General features: G+C 44.1%; 1 protein-coding gene across 1 annotated transcript in view; it reads left to right on the forward strand.

Annotated features, from left to right (window-relative positions):
* Positions 1-18,405, forward strand: part of LOC124621755 (probable cleavage and polyadenylation specificity factor subunit 2) — a 185,372-nt gene that overhangs the window by 88,093 nt on the left and 78,874 nt on the right. Inside the window, exon 9 of the mRNA XM_047147168.1 lies at positions 17,450-17,605. Within this exon, the coding sequence (XP_047003124.1) occupies positions 17,450-17,605 (156 nt within the window). The remainder of the gene's footprint in view (positions 1-17,449; positions 17,606-18,405) is intronic.

An 18,405-nucleotide genomic window follows, 5' to 3' on the forward strand; every position in this document is an offset into this window, starting at 1 on the left:
CGCTTTCTCAATTTTCCTTCGCCAGTATGAGATTAAAAATTCTAGTGTTATCTTCAGAAAAGGTTCTTTTTTCAACTACCGTATTTACTCGAATCTAAGCCGCACTTTTTTTCCAGTTTTTGTAATCCAAAAAACAGCCTGCGGCTTAGAATTGAGTGCAAAGTAAGCGGAAGTTCTGAAAAATGTTGGTAGGTGCCGCCACAACTGACTTCTGCCGTCGAATATACGTAGCGCTACACAGGCATGCTTTGCAGGCAAAAAGACAAATACTGGCGCCAAAACCTCTACGTCAGTAAATAAATTTAAAAAAAGGTGGAAGAAGAGCTTTTTTCTCCGCCCCGAGTTTCAACCACTGCATTTTCATACATTATCCAACGAAGTAAATACAAATTCCGTATTGTTCACCTTCGAATGTAGCAACATTTCAATGTAGTACGAAAATCCGACTGGCAAGAGTGTTTGGGATGTTTGTCAATATGGCCAACTGTACATTCCGAATTTTTTCCTACCCGTGAGAAGAGATGGTTGCTAATAGTAACTTTTATGAATTGTGGATCACATGCAGTATTCTCTTCACCATAAGAATAATACAAATATAAACATTTTGCCATGTATTCTTTCGTTCTTTCTGCTATTTCATTTAAATCCTGTCTGCCTAATAAACTACGAAACGAGTGAGACAATAGCAAACGCGGATGAATATACATATCATGTCATGTTTATATTCGTTTTATTCTTATGCCTAATAGTGATACAGTCAGAAATGAAGCACGGCAATTGACTAGATATTTAAATCTAAGATGACTAATTTCTGTGCAGAATGTAATGTACTAATGAGGCGCAAAGATTTTCATACAGAGAAAAACTTTCGCTGAACTCTCATTCACAATATCTTCTATCATACACAGTCTATTATTTTTTTTTAACTGTAAGCGGCGGTAGCGTGCACAAAAGCAAGCCATGCCACGAGCGGCGACAGGCCGTAAACACTCATTATCAGAATGCGACAAACAGTGCATGACACAGTACAGTAACGCATTTTCAGCTTAGAGTGACATAAACACCTGTAATAAAGAGAACGGCACTTATCAGATCAAAGAAAAATAAGCAATCAATTCAAACCAGACGAAGCACGTGAAAAAGGAAGGGTACCCGTATAAATATGGATGGAGCTCCTGACGCACAGCAATGGCTACCTGGTAAAGCTTAACTGCTAAGCTTACGACTCGAACCGAACTACTGTATCTGTATCGTCTGAAGCCCCAGGGGCTCAGCATTCATTTGCTGGGTACGGGCTTGGCGACCCCGGGGTTCCTGAGCTGGGGACTGGTAAGTGCCGCCCGTCCCCTGTCACCGTAGCCTCTGAGCATACTGCAGTGACCACCGTGCGGCGCGGCGGTGGAACGTTGTGTGTCTCAGGGAATGGGGATCTTGGCTTGACCGCCCGGATCGCGAGGATGGAATCAACCTCTATAAAAAAACCTCAATCTCGAGGTGTGCTGCGCGCTGATGAGATGCATGGCTGTTGAGGTGGAACAGTCGATAGCGGGCAACCTCTGGGGAACCTGCCGCACCTCAGTTGTATAAGGCTTACCTAGGCACGCGGGACTCTGTCTAAGTGGACTTGTAGTTCCCTAGCTGCTCGTGGGACCGAGATGGATCCTTCGAAATCCTCTTTTCTTCCTCCCAGCAGAAAGGGTGGGCCGCTGGAAGGTTCTAACACCCCGTCTCTTAAGACTCCGGCGCTTCTTTAAACAGTCCAGTCTTAGGTAACAGAATGCATCCTGGTAATCTGAATGTGTTTCTCATTGTGAAACGGAAGGAGGGTAGTTTTGAGAAGGTTTCGCCCTTCTATATACAAAAGGGATTGGAGGGAATCTGTGGCTCCTTAAAATCGGTGAAGCGCTTACGTAATGGGACCTTATTAGTGGAAACTTCCACTTCCCAGCAAGCAACTAACCTCCAATCTGCTAAATGCCTGGGAGAGTATGCCATAGACACTGAACTGCACAGCACCTTGAACTACAGCAAAGGTGTTGTGACGTGCCGGGATCTAGTTGACATTCCCACGGAAGAACTGCAACGCTCCGGCAGGTATCGTTGATGTTCAACATATCATGAGGAGGGTTGATGGCAATCTTGTCAAATCCGCCTCCTTTATTCTAACCTTCAATAGCACGAAACTTCCTGAACATGTGAAAGCTGGCTTTCTTCGCCTTAGTGTGAGGCCTTATTTCCTGACCCCAATGCGCTGTTTCAAATGCCAGCGTTTTGGGCATACCACCTTAGGATGCAAAGGTGACGCGACTTGTGGCAACTGTGGTAACGCTACTCATGACGGAGTTGGTTGCTCCTCTCCAGCCAAATGTATCAATTGCTCTGGGAACCACCCTGTTTGGAGTAGGGACTGCTGAATATTTTTAGAGGAACGCAAAGTCCAGGAAATAAAAACAACTAAGCGTATCCCCTATGGTGAGGCCAAGAAGATCTTTAAGTCGATGCAACCTCCCACATTTGCTACGTCTTTTGCCTCCCTGGTTCAGAAGCCTACTCCGAAAGTCGATGCCTCCATGAAGACAGAGGTGGTGAGTGTTGGCACTAATACATGCAGCTGTCAGTGCACTTGCAACGCAGCCAGTGTTTCAGAGCCAGTAGCCCCTATTCGAATGGCAGACAAAGGTACAGTGGCGAACTTGGGCCAGCCCCTGACGCCTCCAACAGCTGAGGATGTTCCGAAGCCCTGTACAGCCATTACCACTCCAACATCAGCTCTCCCAAAGCCCACCACACCGCAGAAAGCTCCCATACAGCAACAACAGCGGGTCAAATCCCGTAGTAAACCGTCTGACCATGCAGATGTGGTTTTCCGTGAGGCTTCTTCTGACTCTTCCCCAGAGTTGATGGAATCCGATGTCTGTGTGGGGAAATCATCTCGCCCCACGCCTGCCCCTCCACCTGCTGCAGTCTCCCCGCCCTGTCGGAGAGACAGGATGAAGGTGCTACCCCCATAATAGATGGCTCCCATACTCCAGTGGAACTTGCAAGGGTTCAGGACGCATGTGGAGGAACTTCGTCTACTGTCTCAGGGTAGACCACTGTGTCTCTGTCTCCAGGAGACGTATTTCCATCCATCATACTCCCCTGAGATACGAGGCTATACACTCCACAAAAAGGACGACCTGCGTGGAGAGAGAGCTAGAGGAGGCGTAGGTATTTTTGTCAGGACGGACTACCACTCCTCGCCTCTCTCACTTACGACGACTTTACAGGCCGTCGCTGTGTCCGTGCACATGCGTCATCCATTGACTGTATGTTCACTTTACTTGCCCCCACATGATGCTCTTGATGAAGCGGCCCTCACCGACCTTCTTACACAGCTCCCCCAGCCATTCATTATTTGTGGTGATTTTAATGCCCACAATGTGCTTTGGGGCTCTGCAATTACCTGCCCCAGGGGTAAAGCAGTTGAGAGGCTTCTCCTGTCATCCTGTGCCTACTTTCTCAATGGAGGACAGAGTACTCATTTCTGCACGGCGACTGGGTCGTTCTCTGCCATTGATCTCTCGCTTTGCTCTCCAGCTCTTGCCGCCAGTGCTCACTGGGAAATGGTCGCTGACTTGCACGGCAGTGATCATTTCCCTATCTGGATTCACCTGCCAGATAGCGTGAGCCCCGAAAGGAGACCACCACGATGGGTGCTCAGTGGAGCTGACTGGACGCTTTATAGCCAGTTGGCCCAATTCGAACACTGTGCGAATGTTGAGATGTGGGTGGATCATATTACCCACACGGTCCACCACGCCGCTGCAGCGTCCATTCCACAGTCCACAGGCCACCGGAAAAGGCCGCCTGTGCCTTGGTGGAGTGCCGACTGCCGCTCTGCAATCAGGACCAGGCGTGCGGCTCTGCGTCGGTTCCAGTGTCGGCCGACTGCTGAGAATCTTGCAGCCTTTCGGGTGGCGAGGGCAAGATGTCGCCGCATTATTCGTGAGAGCAAGAAGAGGTCGTGGCAAACGTTCCTGAACACCATTAATCGTTCCACCAAAAGTTCCATTGTGTGGGAGACCATCCGGAGAATTTCTGACAGAGGAGGGAGGTGCCCCATAGCTGCTGTAATGACTAACGGCACTCTCCACACGGCTCCGCGAGACATTGCCCAGACTCTGGCAGCGTATTTTGCCACAGTTACTGCAACAACCAGTCAGGATCCAGGTTTCCAGCGCCATAGAGCAGTTGCTGAGAGATGTAGTCTGAACTTCCAGTCCACCTCTCATGAAGTTTACAACTGCCCATTTTCTATGTGGGAGCTGGATTCTGCATTGTCTGGAGCTCATGACACATCCCCTGGTCACGACAGGATCCATTACAGTATGCTATGGCACCTCACAATGCGCAACAGAGAACTCCTCCTCGCACTTTTTAATGACATTTGGGCGTCGGGTCACTTTCCTGACGCGTGGCGTGAGGCAGTTTTAATCCCTTTTTTAAAACCTGGGAAAGAACGCACGAGCCCAAGTAGCTACTGTAGTATTGCCCTCACTAGTTGCATAGGGAAGACCTTGGAGCGGATGGTCAACCACCACCTTGTCTGGATGTTAGAATCCCGGCAACTCCTTAGTCGTTTTCAGTGTGGGTTCAGGAGGTTTCGTTCCACCTTCGATAACCTTGCCCTCCTGGAGGCGGCTATACGACAAGCTTTCCTCCGCCGTCATCACCTTCTGGGTGTATTTTTCAACATCGAGAAGGCCTACGATACCACTTGGAGGCGTCTCATCCTGGCGCAGCTTCACGAATGGGGTTTTCGTGGTTGTCTTCCTCTTTTTATTCAGTCTTTCCTCTCGCCACGATATTTTAGATACCGAATTGGTGACGTCCTGTCTGATCGCTTTGAGCAGGAGAATGATGTCCCTCAGGGTAGCATTTTAAGTGTGACTCTGTTTGCCATCGCTATTAATAGCATTACGTCCCTAGTGAAAAGTCCTGTCCAGTGTTCTTTGTTTGTGGATGATTTCTCTTTGTTCTGCTCTTCTTCAAGCCTTGCAACGACAACTCGTCAGTTGCAACTTACGATTAGGCGTTTGGATGACTGGGCGCAGAAGAGTGGATTTAAGTTTTCCACCGAGAAGTCTGTATGTGTTCTTTTTAACCGTTCTCGTTCGATTTTAACCTTTCCTGAGTTGCGCTTGAGGGGCACTATTCTTACTTTTATAGACACGGTGAGATTTCTGGGTCTCATTTTTGACTCGAGGCTCACGTGGTTACCTCATCTTAAAGACCTGAAACGGCGGTCGCTTCAGGCTTTAAGTATTTTAAAATGTCTTAGCCACAGTACATGGGGAGCTGACAGGACTTGTCTGCTCCAGTTTTACAGGGCGTTTGTGCGATCTCGGCTCGATTATGGGTGCACGGTGTATGGGTCTGCGAGGCCTTCGTACTTAAAGATTTTGGACGTTGTCCACCATGAAGGGCTTCGGTTGGCCACTGGGGCATTCCGAACTAGCCCCATACCAAGCCTCTGTGCAGAGGCAGGTGAACCGCCACTTCATATGCGGCGACAGCTACTTACGGTACGCCAGGCGTATAAAACTTTGTCCACACCCTACACACCTGTCTACCATGCCGTTGCTCAGCCTCCTCTGGCACGGTTATTTCATACCTGGCAACGTGCAACGCAGCCCTATGGGATTCGCGCACAGGATTGCCTCGCTGCAATGTCTGTGGCTGGTCTTCGTGTTTTACGTCGCGGTTGGAGCAGATCTCCACCATGGCTCCTCCAGCGACCCAAACTTATTTTAGATTTGACTCGTTTTAAGAAGGATGGCACGCCAGATTTTACATTCCAGTCACTGTTTTTTAACATTTTAGATGTGCATCACGGTTTCACTGTCGTTTACACGGATGGCTCCAAACAGGAGAATTTCCTTGGCTGTTCTGTGGTGTTCCCTGATCATGTTACCCGGATTCGCCTCCCTGCTGAATATACCGTTTTCGCAGCGGAGCTCCACGCGATCCTGAAGGCACTGGAGCAGATGCATCGTGTTCGGGGCGATCGATTTCTTCTCTGCTCCGATTCTCTTGGTGCCTTACAATCACTGCAGAACCTATACCCGACTGAGGAGATAGTCCAGCTGATACATGACCAACTGTACTTGCTCCAACAGCGGGGTAAAGAGGTATCCTTCTGCTGGGTGCCTGGTCATGTCGGCATATGGGGCAATGAACAGGCTGATCGGGCTGCCAAGGAGGCCTGCAGGGAGCAGGATGTGGTCCAGTGTCCTATCCTCTTGCAGTCAGTCATCGCTGCACTCCACAGGAAGTGCATGGAGTTGTGGGAGGACGAATGGCTGGCGGTGACGGCCAATAAACTGTGGTCGGTAAAGTCAACCACTCGGCCGTGGCGTTCCTCCTGCCGGTTGCTCAGGCGGGAAGAGGTGGCTCTCACACGTCTTCGGATCGGCCATTGTCCTCTCACACATAGCTTTTTATTACGGCGGGAGGATCCTCCGTTTTGTGATGCTTGTGGTGTGCCCATCTCTGTCCGGCACATTTTAACAGACTGCATTTTATACCATGATGCACGGGCAGAAGCACAAGCTGATGGGGATCTGCCTTGTGTTTTAGCTAACGATGAGGCGTGTGTGTCTAAGGTTTTTAAGTTTTGTGATGTGTCTGGACTCTGGCCTAAACTTTTAGGCTGGAGGTTTTAGTGTGTTGCAGAGTGGCTGACTCCTCCCTTTTTTCCTTGTGGTCAGCCAGCCACTTCCATCTGCTACATTGCTTTAGCTCCCTCTACCATTTTCTTCCTGTGTTGTCCATGTTTTACTGCTGACGCCCTGCTTCATCCCACGCTTCGGTGTGGGTGAGCACATTTTTTCAATGATTGTTCCCCGTGTTTTATGTTCCATTTTATGTCGATGTTCTGAGGGTTTTTTTTTTTTTCTCTTGACACCCGCCTCACTATGATACTGCACGGGCGCTGAAGACCTTGCTGCCATGCGCCCACAAAACCCCTCTACTACTCTACTACTGTATCGTCATTCATTCGACCTAAATTGTGTCTCATATTACAATGGACCAACTTTGTTTCGATTTGGAGGTGCAGCCTGAAACTTTTCTCTCCCCTTGAATTTCGAGTCTCAAATTTCAGGTGCGGCTTAGATTCGGGACATTTTTTCCCCCTTGATTTAGAGTCTCATTTTTCAGGTGTGGCTTATATTCGAGTACAGCTTAGATTCGAGTAAGTACGGTACTTTTTCGGAACTGCTACTACTTGTTGGCATTTCTCTACACAGCAGATGTGCCTCATGGTCACTATAACCTATGCTCAGTACTCTGCTCGTGAATCTGTAATTTGTTTCCGAGATGAATACTTGGTCAATAATGAAATTGTTAATGTTGTTGGGCAGTGTATTGTGGAGATCATATTGAATGTGTTGGTCATATTTATCAAAGCATCTCTGGTGCTGCTGTCTTTTGAAAAACCAATATTGAAACCCCCACAAAGCACTATCTTCATATTTAGTGTACTGATCCTGTTCAGCAGAACCTCTAGTTTATTCATGAAGACTGGCAGGTTTCACTTCGTGCTCTATATATGTCAATGACTATGAAATTAAACTCTGGCAGTTTAGTAGTGGAAAGTTCAGTCTTTTTCAGTTGAGTCAATATAACTTTTACTGGCTTCACAGAACTTCATTTGTTCTTTCACAAAGACATCAGAGCCACCATGTTTGGAAAACTCTCGGCTAAAATGACTTGCTAATCTATATCCTGAGATTGAGGTTAATTTTACTTTGTCATTTCATGGCCAATGTTCAGTAATGCAAATTATGTCTATATTTAGTGCATACTTATTCTTATGCCTAATAGTGATACAGTCAGAAATGAAGCATGGCAATTGACTAGATATTTAAATCTAAGATGACTAATTTCTGTGCAGAATGTAATGTACTAATGAGGCGCAAAGATTTTCATACAGAGAAAAACTTTCGCTGAACTCTCATTCACAATATCTTCTATCATACACAGTCTATTATTTTTTTTTAACTGTAAGCGGCGGTAGCGTGCACAAAAGCAAGCCATGCCACGAGCGGCGACAGGCCGTAAACACTCATTATCAGAATGCGACAAACAGTGCATGACACAGTACAGTAACGCATTTTCAGCTTAGAGTGACATAAACACCTGTAATAAAGAGAACGGCACTTATCAGATCAAAGAAAAATAAGCAATCAATTCAAACCAGACGAAGCACGTGAAAAAGGAAGGGTACCCGTATAAATATGGATGGAGCTCCTGACGCACAGCAATGGCTACCTGGTAAAGCTTAACTGCTAAGCTTACGACTCGAACCGAACTACTGTATCTGTATCGTCTGAAGCCCCAGGGGCTCAGCATTCATTTGCTGGGTACGGGCTTGGCGACCCCGGGGTTCCTGAGCTGGGGACTGGTAAGTGCCGCCCGTCCCCTGTCACCGTAGCCTCTGAGCATACTGCAGTGACCACCATGCGGCGCGGCGGTGGAACGTTGTGTGTCTCAGGGAATGGGGATCTTGGCTTGACCGCCCGGATCGCGAGGATGGAATCAACCTCTATAAAAAAACCTCAATCTCGAGGTGTGCTGCGCGCTGATGAGATGCATGGCTGTTGAGGTGGAACAGTCGATAGCGGGCAACCTCTGGGGAACCTGCCGCACCTCAGTTGTATAAGGCTTACCTAGGCACGCGGGACTCTGTCTAAGTGGACTTGTAGTTCCCTAGCTGCTCGTGGGACCGAGATGGATCCTTCGAAATCCTCTTTTCTTCCTCCCAGCAGAAAGGGTGGGCCGCTGGAAGGTTCTAACACCCCGTCTCTTAAGACTCCGGCGCTTCTTTAAACAGTCCAGTCTTAGGTAACAGAATGCATCCTGGTAATCTGAATGTGTTTCTCATTGTGAAACGGAAGGAGGGTAGTTTTGAGAAGGTTTCGCCCTTCTATATACAAAAGGGATTGGAGGGAATCTGTGGCTCCTTAAAATCGGTGAAGCGCTTACGTAATGGGACCTTATTAGTGGAAACTTCCACTTCCCAGCAAGCAACTAACCTCCAATCTGCTAAGTGCTTCCAACATGGAAATTTTATTTGTGTGTGACTGAATGTTATGTAGTAGTACAGCAAAATCTGGGAATGATCACATAGACTCATTCATGGGTAGAGCAGATGGTAGACTTCAGTTTATTGGTAGAATACTAGATAGTGCAATCAGACTACAAAGGAAACTGCTTACAAATCACTCGTGCAACCCATTCAAGGATATTGCTCAAGTGTGTGGGATCCATACCTAGTAGACTAATAAGGAATGTTGCATGCATGGAGAGAAGGACAGCACAGATGGTCACAAGTTTATTTGATCCATGGGAGAGAGTTACAGTGATGCTGAAGAAACTGAACTGACAGACTCTTGTAGATATATGTAAAGTATCCCGAGGAAGTCTATTAATGAAGTTTCAAGAACCGGCTTTAAATGATTACTCTACGAATATACAAAACCCATTTTGTACTTGTATGAGTTGGCTGATTCCAACGGTGACTCATTGAGGACAAGATTAGAATAATTACAGCACGCACAGAGGCATTCAGACAATCATTCGTCCTGTGATCCATGCATAAATGGCATGGGAAGGAGCCCTAATTACTGGTAAAATGGGACTACCCACTGCCGTGCACATCAAGATTGGTTGGCAGCATATAGATGTAAATGTAGAAGAAAATATCTCCTCTTAAAAAAATCTTTGTTTACCTCTATCCAGATGATTTTCTCTGTACCATTCGATATTTTCTCAGCTTTGGGTATTTCAGTGCTATGGTGTGGTTGTTGGAATGTGACCTTCATTGCGGATTCCCTTGTATCCTCATAATGGGAACATTGTCATAATTGTGAACGTTTCTCCTAATTTGGAGGAAATCATTGCTTGAAATGGCATTAAAAACATAGTCATCTTTCCAAATCACTTCCTATGTGAAATGATACCTTCACCTATTTCCAGTAACAAATTTTGCAAATCTATGGGGTAAATTACCTTTCTTTCCAACCCACTCCGTCTGCAATGCACCAGATTTATTTGTCGGCTGTAAGAAGGTTTAACGAACAAAACAGTTAGTTGTGCACCTGTATTAATGATAAAGATAGACTGCCTGCCATTGATTTTTACCTTGGAAAATTATGTTTGCCGTCTGAGAAAGTCCTGCCTCTCTTACTGGATTTGCTGTGTGGAAGGGAGCAAGTAGCAGTGGCAGAACTGTACTCACTTGGATTTCCCATATTGTCATTTCTTCTAGCATCTCGGTACCATATTTGGTTAGCTGAGCAGTGTCGTAGAGGCAGACACTTTGCTTCCTCGTGTTTGATCTTTCTACAGTAGACACCTGTTGATGCCAATCACTTAGGAGCTGTGTGACCTGGGTGTTTGCAAAGAGTGCAGCACACTGTAGCAATGAATGTATGTTTATCCTGGCGGAAGACTGGGCAAATTGCTGGGCCCCCTGATGTGGAAATGTGAGTTATATCAGCTTGCTTACTGTATTCGGCAAAACGCAAGTCACCTCAGCTCTTACTTGTGGATCAATCCCGTGAATGAATACATCTATACTGTGAGCTTCTGCTTTGCTGAGTAGTATATCATTCCTTTCACTATATTCTCCTAGTACATATGTATGACATGACACTGCTTTTATTTAATCTGCAAAGCACTCTAAATCATATCTGTAATTTTTGTATAGGATGGAATGTTTGTCTCTATGGTAGCTAACACTATGCTTATCTCCTTATCTATCTACTATCCCTTTTGCAAGGCCATCAAATGCTTTGGTGTTCCTTAGTCATATGTAAATTCCATGAATTTACATAAGCATGAGCCTCTCCTTGCAGTGTCAGTTTGGTGACTTCTCCCAACACGTCATCATCCCATGTAGACAGTTCCCCTACAATTGCTAAAATTTGTATGAAACTGTGGACAATTTTACATGGTTTACTTATAAAGGTGGGAACCAACAAACCCATTGCAACATTAATTATAAGTTGGGAGGGAACCACCTCTGGGACCCCCAGAAATAGGGAAATGATTCTAGCTGAGGGCACAGTAGTGTTTTGTGGCAGTGCATTTACTAATGCCCCATTAAGTTGCTTTTGTAGATAGTCATTCTACACCTGGAGTTACACCATCCTATCTTGCAGTTCTGCACCCATCATCTTTTGTCTCTGTGACGTGATTGTGGGCATCCCTTTAAACTACAAGCTTCAAACAAACAAAAAGTCTCTGTGACAAAAGCTCTCAGCAGCGTTTCTTGTAGCATTGGCCCTGGCAGTGTCTTCTGCTTAAAAGCGAAGCTCAGAACTTACATTTGTGGATGGACGAATGGTGTGGCAGCATTGCCCAGCTTAAGGATGGTGCTGGGTCATTGTACCCATGGCATGGTGTTGTGCAAATGTGGTGGTTGAGGTCATGCATCTGCAGTAGCAGCAGTGGTTCGGGGTAGAATGCAACGGACAGCTTGGAATGACTGCACTAAGCATTCGTTCCTGTGTCACAACACAGAGCCGGATAGCCAGCCACGGTGGTTTCACACATCTGCTCATGACATAGTAATTTATATGCGTAATCTCAAAGCTGAAAACAGGTGAATTCGCTGTCTCACTTCTAATGCCAGTTTGTACACCACTTGGGGGTGTAGTCAGGATTGAAAAGTGTCACACACTTTCGACCATGATCAGGTTATCCACAGAAGGCCAACACATCCTCCTCTGCTTTGCCAGAAAAGGAAGTAACCGAAGTAATCCTACTTCTGTCAAGGAAGGACTAGAGGTCCTCTAGGAGGGGACTGCTTCCTTCTCTCCTCTGGTAACCTGTTTTGTTCTGTAAGTAATTCTAAATTGTCTATTTGCGTTTGAGCTGCTTGACTGAGTAAGTGCTGTATTGCCTCCTGGGCAGAAACCTCAACCTCAATACTCAGTACCATGTATTTCAACATCAGCACCAGAAGCCAAAATGAAAACAGCTACACATAGAATACCACCAGTGAAGGAAGGGAAGAGAGAAAAGAAATGACCATATAAGCCCATTCAATGTGTATAATCAACTCTTGCACTCTTCTGCAGCATACTGCCCTTAAACTGCTGCTGCTGGACCTGCCGTTGTTCTGATGTTGTCAGTGCCAAATATCAAATGTAGACGCCCACCACTATTTCTGACTCCAAATGTAAACATGTCAACATTGCTGGATAGTGTCTACTCTATTGGAGGGTGGGAGATCAGGAATAGACTTGCAGGGTGGCTGTGCCATCCCCCTTAACTAACTGGATTCACTAGTGGGAAGCAGGAGCAAATCCATCTTTTCTCAGGTTGGAACTAGTTGATTTATTTCTCATGTAAAGCATACAGCAGTGCTTCATTGCCCACATTCAGCAAACAGGAAGGGGACAGGGGTCACACCCACAGTCCTCGGTGGCAGTGTGTTGTCATACCCTCACCAGCAGCCATCGTGGCTCAGTGCAGCCTGCAAGTGAGCTGCACGTGAGAGAAGCATTCCTAGCTGGCATTCAGAGCTTCACCGGTTGCTACCAATACAGAATATCATGGTTACGCCTTGAACAGGATGTGGTGAGGGCTTACCCCAGCAGTGGCTAGTGACAAAAGTAGTGACCCCCAGCCTTTGATGTTTGGCTGGTGGCAACTGGCGACACTAGATGCTAAGTGGATCATTGCCTAGAAGGATCCCAGGGACACTTGGCCTATTGGAGCTGGTGCAGGACCTGTAAGATGATGGCCGTTGATGATTGCACCAGCAGAGGGTATTAAAGTGATGATGCTTCTCCAGGTCACACGACAGTAACTTGCATCACAATGGTCACCGACTCGATGGCATTTGCTAGCAGAGTGACCAGTACTTTCATGCACCCATGCCAATTTGTATTGACATGCAGGTGTCACATAGTTCCCCTGTCATAGTGCAGCAGGTGCTTCCTGGATTTTAGTAACACTGCTGGTTGCCAACAAGGTGTCTGTACCAGTGTACTGAAATTGGCCTTGATGGCAAAAAGCTGTGGCAGCTGCTTGCTGCAATCAGTTTGCTTATGACTGCAATGGCTTGTGCCAGACAGCAACATTACAAATAAATGTATCATAGCAGGCTAACAAACATAACATACTTGCAGCTTATTGTATGCATGCTAATGGTAACGTAAAATAATTCCACTATAAAGACAACCAAAATTTAGCGTCACAACTTTGGAGATGTTAAAATATTAACGAATATCAGAGGAATACACAATCAACATGCTTTTAAGCCTTTCATGGGCACATTTTTCTGGCTTCCCATGGACCGTGAAATGATACTATTAAATTTTCAGGAATGTTTTATTGTGTATATTGACACTGTAAAGCAAAATAAAAAATATACATCATTGCTAGATTATCCTGTACTCACAAAATATTAACAAAAATTCAGTTATTGTATGTTATGGAACAGTCTGAAACTTGGATCTACTCACAAAGCAACATTGCATTTTGAGCATATTATTCTCATTCTTTTTTCTTCTTTTCTTGTACTGCACATATGAGAACTTGTATACTTCACAATTTTCTTTGGCAGATGTTCACCCACATTTGAAAGTTCTTCAGGAACACCAATGTTGTCTTGTTTTCTTTGAAATGAATACAGGTGGAGGCCCATGTTGTTCCGTTGATGAGAATCCTGATAGTAATTCTCTTGCCAACTGTAAACAGAATGTTAGCTGCTCTCCATTTCCTGTGACTGCTGCGTGCATTATAAATGCACTCACAATGGCAGCATCAACCAGAAAATAAAAAATTCTGTGTCACCATTTTAGCAATCGCCGTCCAACTTCATGTCGTTCTCGCTTCTGGTCGAAGAGATCCACATTGCCCATTACACAGTTGCACAAACTTATGGACTTGGGCAAGCAATTCTACATAAGGAACCGTCTCTTCCTTTTCTGGAAACCAATGTTACATCCTTGGGAGATGTTGCTGTAGACAAAACTGTTATTGTCCTTGTGTCTTGCCACTTTATCGCAATGATTGAATCTTTTATCTGTACCTTTAACTCACCTTTGACTGACAGTACCTACAGAATATATTCCATTATCCAGAACTGTTTTCATTAGGGCGTACAAAGTGAAATAGTTGTCAAATGCAACAATACATTTACTGTTTTTCAAAGATGTACACAATTCAAGAGCAACCCTTTCACCAAGGGGAATATTGGCAGTATTGCCTTCCCCTTTTCCATAATAGATCTGGAACTTCAGTAGATAGCCTGTCAGGCACCAGACCCTGTACCCCCTTTTTATAAGCTTCATGGGCATATATTGTTTTATGCTTGATCTTCTGTTGAAAGGTATCATAGCTTCATCTACGGATAATGTGCCTCTAAGAAATTAGCATTTAGGGCGTCAGTCAGGGGCCTGACTCTATATAGTTTATCATATCCATGAGCACCCTTCCCCACTGCCTTCGAATTATCGTTCAGGTGAACTTTTTTTTTTTTTTTAAATTGAATCGTTTTAGAGTCATCGTTTTTGACACTGATCCAACATGCAGAAGGGTTATCTGAACTCCAGTATTTTTTTAATGTGGCAATTTGTGGATGCCCATAATGATAAGCAACCCAATAAATGCTTTTATCTCAGAGGCTGTTAAGTCCACCCAGTTCTTTCTTCTTACAGGTGTTTCAAAGCTCACTCGAAGATTGTGTCACTCTTGGGGTGCATACAAGTCTGTTTGTTCAATATTCTAAATGGTATTTTCATTGAAGATCTGAAGAAAGTACTCATATGGACGATTCATTTTAGAGAATGCTTTCTTTGGCAATGTTAAGCTTTCTCTAACAGAGTCTATGTCTAAAAACTGAGGCAGTGTTTTATCCCAATCAGTTTCAGCATTCTCATCAGCATCACTGAAAACTGGAATTTTTTTTACTCTATGGGACAACCTGCAGAGACTGAACACACTCCATGGACTGAAATATTCTTTCCTACTGAAGGCATTTGTTGTTGTAAATTAGCAGGAGATTGTGGTTGGGTGCCCAGTACACGAGGGCTATCCACAAAGTACATTACGTTTTGGAATTAAAAATAAATGAAGTATTGGAATTTTTTTTTTATTATTTACAGATGAAAGCCACACTTAAATACTACTTTTCTACATAGTTGCCATTTAAATTAAGGCACTTATCGTAGCGATGGACGAGCTTGGAAATTCCTTCGTCGTAAAATTCGGCCGCATGCGCCTTCAACCACGTTGTTACCTCTTCTTGAAGCTGTGCGTCGTCATCAAAACGCTGCGTAGCCAACCACTTCTTCATTGCTGGGAATAAGTGGAAGTCGTTCGGTGCCAGGTCGGGACTGTACGGCAGATGAGGAAACAACTCCCACTTAAAAGATTCGAGAACTTCACGAGTGGCATTTGCCGTGTGGGCCCGGGCGTTGTCGTGAATCAGCAAGATCTTTGAGCCCAACTTTCCCCTGCACTTGTTTTGTATTGCTCTTCTGAGGTTGTGCAGAGTTTGCCAATACCTTTGAGAGTTTATTGTAGTGCCTCTTTCCAGGAAATCCACAAAAATCACACCTTTTCTGTCCCAAAAGAGGTAACCACGTGGTTGAAGGCGCAGGCGGCCGAATTTTACGACGAAGGAATTTTTAAGCTCGTCCATCGCTACAATAAGTGCCTTAATTTAAATGGTAACTATGTAGAAAAGTAATATTTAAGTGTGGCTTTCATCTGTATATAATAAAAAAAATTTCCAATACTTTATTTATTTTTAATTCCAAAGCATAATGTACTTTGTGGATAGCCCTCGTATTACTTTCCTCGTCAGTTGAAACATTGTCTGATTCAATGCCGAAAACTGACGCATTCTCAGGAAGTGAGAAGAGATATTCTAGCATGTCTTCCTCTCTGGTAAAGTAATTCTGCAATGAGAAATACGTAAGCTTAGTGAATACGCCTAATAGCACATAACGAAACAGGCCTATTGTCTACACTAAAAGTTTGAAATAGTGCCAGACATATGGCCAACATGGGCCGTGGGAGAAAATATTCCCACATGTTTACAACATATTTTTGGTGTTTTAGAATCGACTAGAAACTTTCTTTCATGCAGTAACACGAAGAAAATTGCATAAAATTTTGAATAAGTACCATGGAGTTACAAATGCCATTGTATGCAGAGATACAAACAAAATCACGAAATTACATCAAAACTATGTCTACTTGCCACCAGATTGAGCACAACAGACATATAATACTTCATCAATTGTTGCCAGAGTGACTGCTGGCAGCAGCGGGAATTTTCATGTGTTTCTGATTCTAGTCTATAGGTGGCAGCACTAGCTAGATGTGGGAATGTCAAGTCCTTTGGCCGCTGGAGGACATTAAAGTATGTGGGAAGATGTTCTCCCATTCCCCCTGAAAGGGTTAACTTTGACTGTACTAAACAAATCTTGAGTAATTTCAGCAATGCACAGGTTGAATGTACAGTTCTTATACACAAAAATAATTTCAAGTTTTGACTTCATAATGATTCCTAGTTCAGCTTAATCATCAAACACTGTTTATAGATATCTGTTTAGACTTCATTTGAGATACATTTATGTTTTCTTTAACATTCATGTAGTAAATTGATAGGAGAGGGGAGGAAGCTGCGGAGTACCTTGCTTCCAACCTTGTCTTGTAACATTACTAACAACAACAACAAAACCTCAAAATTTTATTTCAGTCAGCTCATTGATATGCATGAGGCTGTAGGTGATTTCTGTAAAGTGTGTGGATTTGTTTCAATGTTTATTTAACTAGTGTATGTACATTTATAAGAATTTTTTTAAACTTGCCATTTTACTTACATGAAAAGTGTTTGGATGAAAATTATATTTGTTGACACAGTTTGTTAAAATGGTTTAAATGATGAAATACCTGATAAGAATATGAAATATGAGTGTTGCCTGAATGTCAAAGGCTCAAGACTGTAGGAATATTAGTATCACAAGTATGAGGTTTAGTTAAAAGTATAATTTGCATTTTGACTATTACTATGTAGTAACTGATTGGTAGTTTGGAAGAAATACTTTCTTCGCTGTCATCTGTTTAGTCCTTGATATTAATAAGCTAGTCATCATCGCCCTCCCCCTTCTTTTTAAATTGTGTTTATTGTTTGGCGACTGCAGATTTTGTCACTGCATTATTAGTGCTTTCCTTAATAAATTCCTAGGTTCACGTGTATTCATTTCTTTCATAAGCCACACATTGTCCACGCTAACCTGCTATTTCATAGTTTTCATTCATACAAAATGTATCAGCATGAATAGGTCATTGTTTGAAACATTATTGTTTCTTTAGAACAGATGTGGAAAGTAGAACCTATTTCAATGTACATCTTAATATGCCTTTTGTTTTGTAGGACATCACCTGGAACACTAGCCCGACAGTTAATTGAGCTTGGTGGGAACCGCACAATGACTTTGGAAGTACGGCGTAGGGTGCGTCTTGAAGGTGCTGAACTTGAAGAACAGCAGAGAAAAGAAAGAGAAGCAAAGGAGGCCCGGGCAGAGAAAAGGTAAAACTTTGAACAATTTAGTATTCAAGTTCATTCATCATCAATAATCCAAATTAAAATAAGAGAAAGGCAACCACACATCTTTACCTGATTGATGTGTGTTGCTTAGAAACATGCAACAGAAAACAGTATTCATGCAAGCTTTCAAGCCCTTACCCTTTATTTAGCAGAAGTAAACATTTTCACGCACACAACCACACAGGCATCACTCAGACACACACTGCTGTAGCTGTGGTTTTTACTAGAGAAAGAGCTAGAGCTCAAAGACTAGTCATTAATATTCATCAAACCTTTACTGTAGTGCTGGAATCACTCCAACTGTGCAAAGTATACATTCATCTCAACAGGGACTTCCATATTTAATGTGACCCTATTTTGCAGCAGGTGCATTTTTCAGCTTTTGGTGTAGGAAAATATCAGTGGGGGTAAATCTGATCAGTACAGTATACAGTCAGTAACTGTGCCAATACAACTCACGAAGTTTCTGTTATAACTTCAAGTTGAACAAATATATTTCAATGAAGACACAATACATGAAAGTCACAGATCAAGTAAACAGAGTAAGATGTGTGTACACTTTAACAGTCAAATCATAACTGAGTCCAAGTCTAGCGGCCGCTGGCTGGCTGGCTGGCCGCTTAGGTGGCGATGCTGCTGCATGGCTGGCAGACAGTGCCGCATGTAGAAGACGCGTGTAACTGCGCGGCGGCACTTTGAAAGATCAGCGAGTCACAACACTTTTCCTCCCTTTGAATTTTTTGCACAGGTCTTGATGGAGGTGGCCTGTAGATTGCTAACGT

This window comes from Schistocerca americana, chromosome 1 (genome assembly GCF_021461395.2).
Source record: "Schistocerca americana isolate TAMUIC-IGC-003095 chromosome 1, iqSchAmer2.1, whole genome shotgun sequence".
Classification (NCBI taxonomy): Eukaryota; Metazoa; Arthropoda; class Insecta; order Orthoptera; family Acrididae; genus Schistocerca; species Schistocerca americana.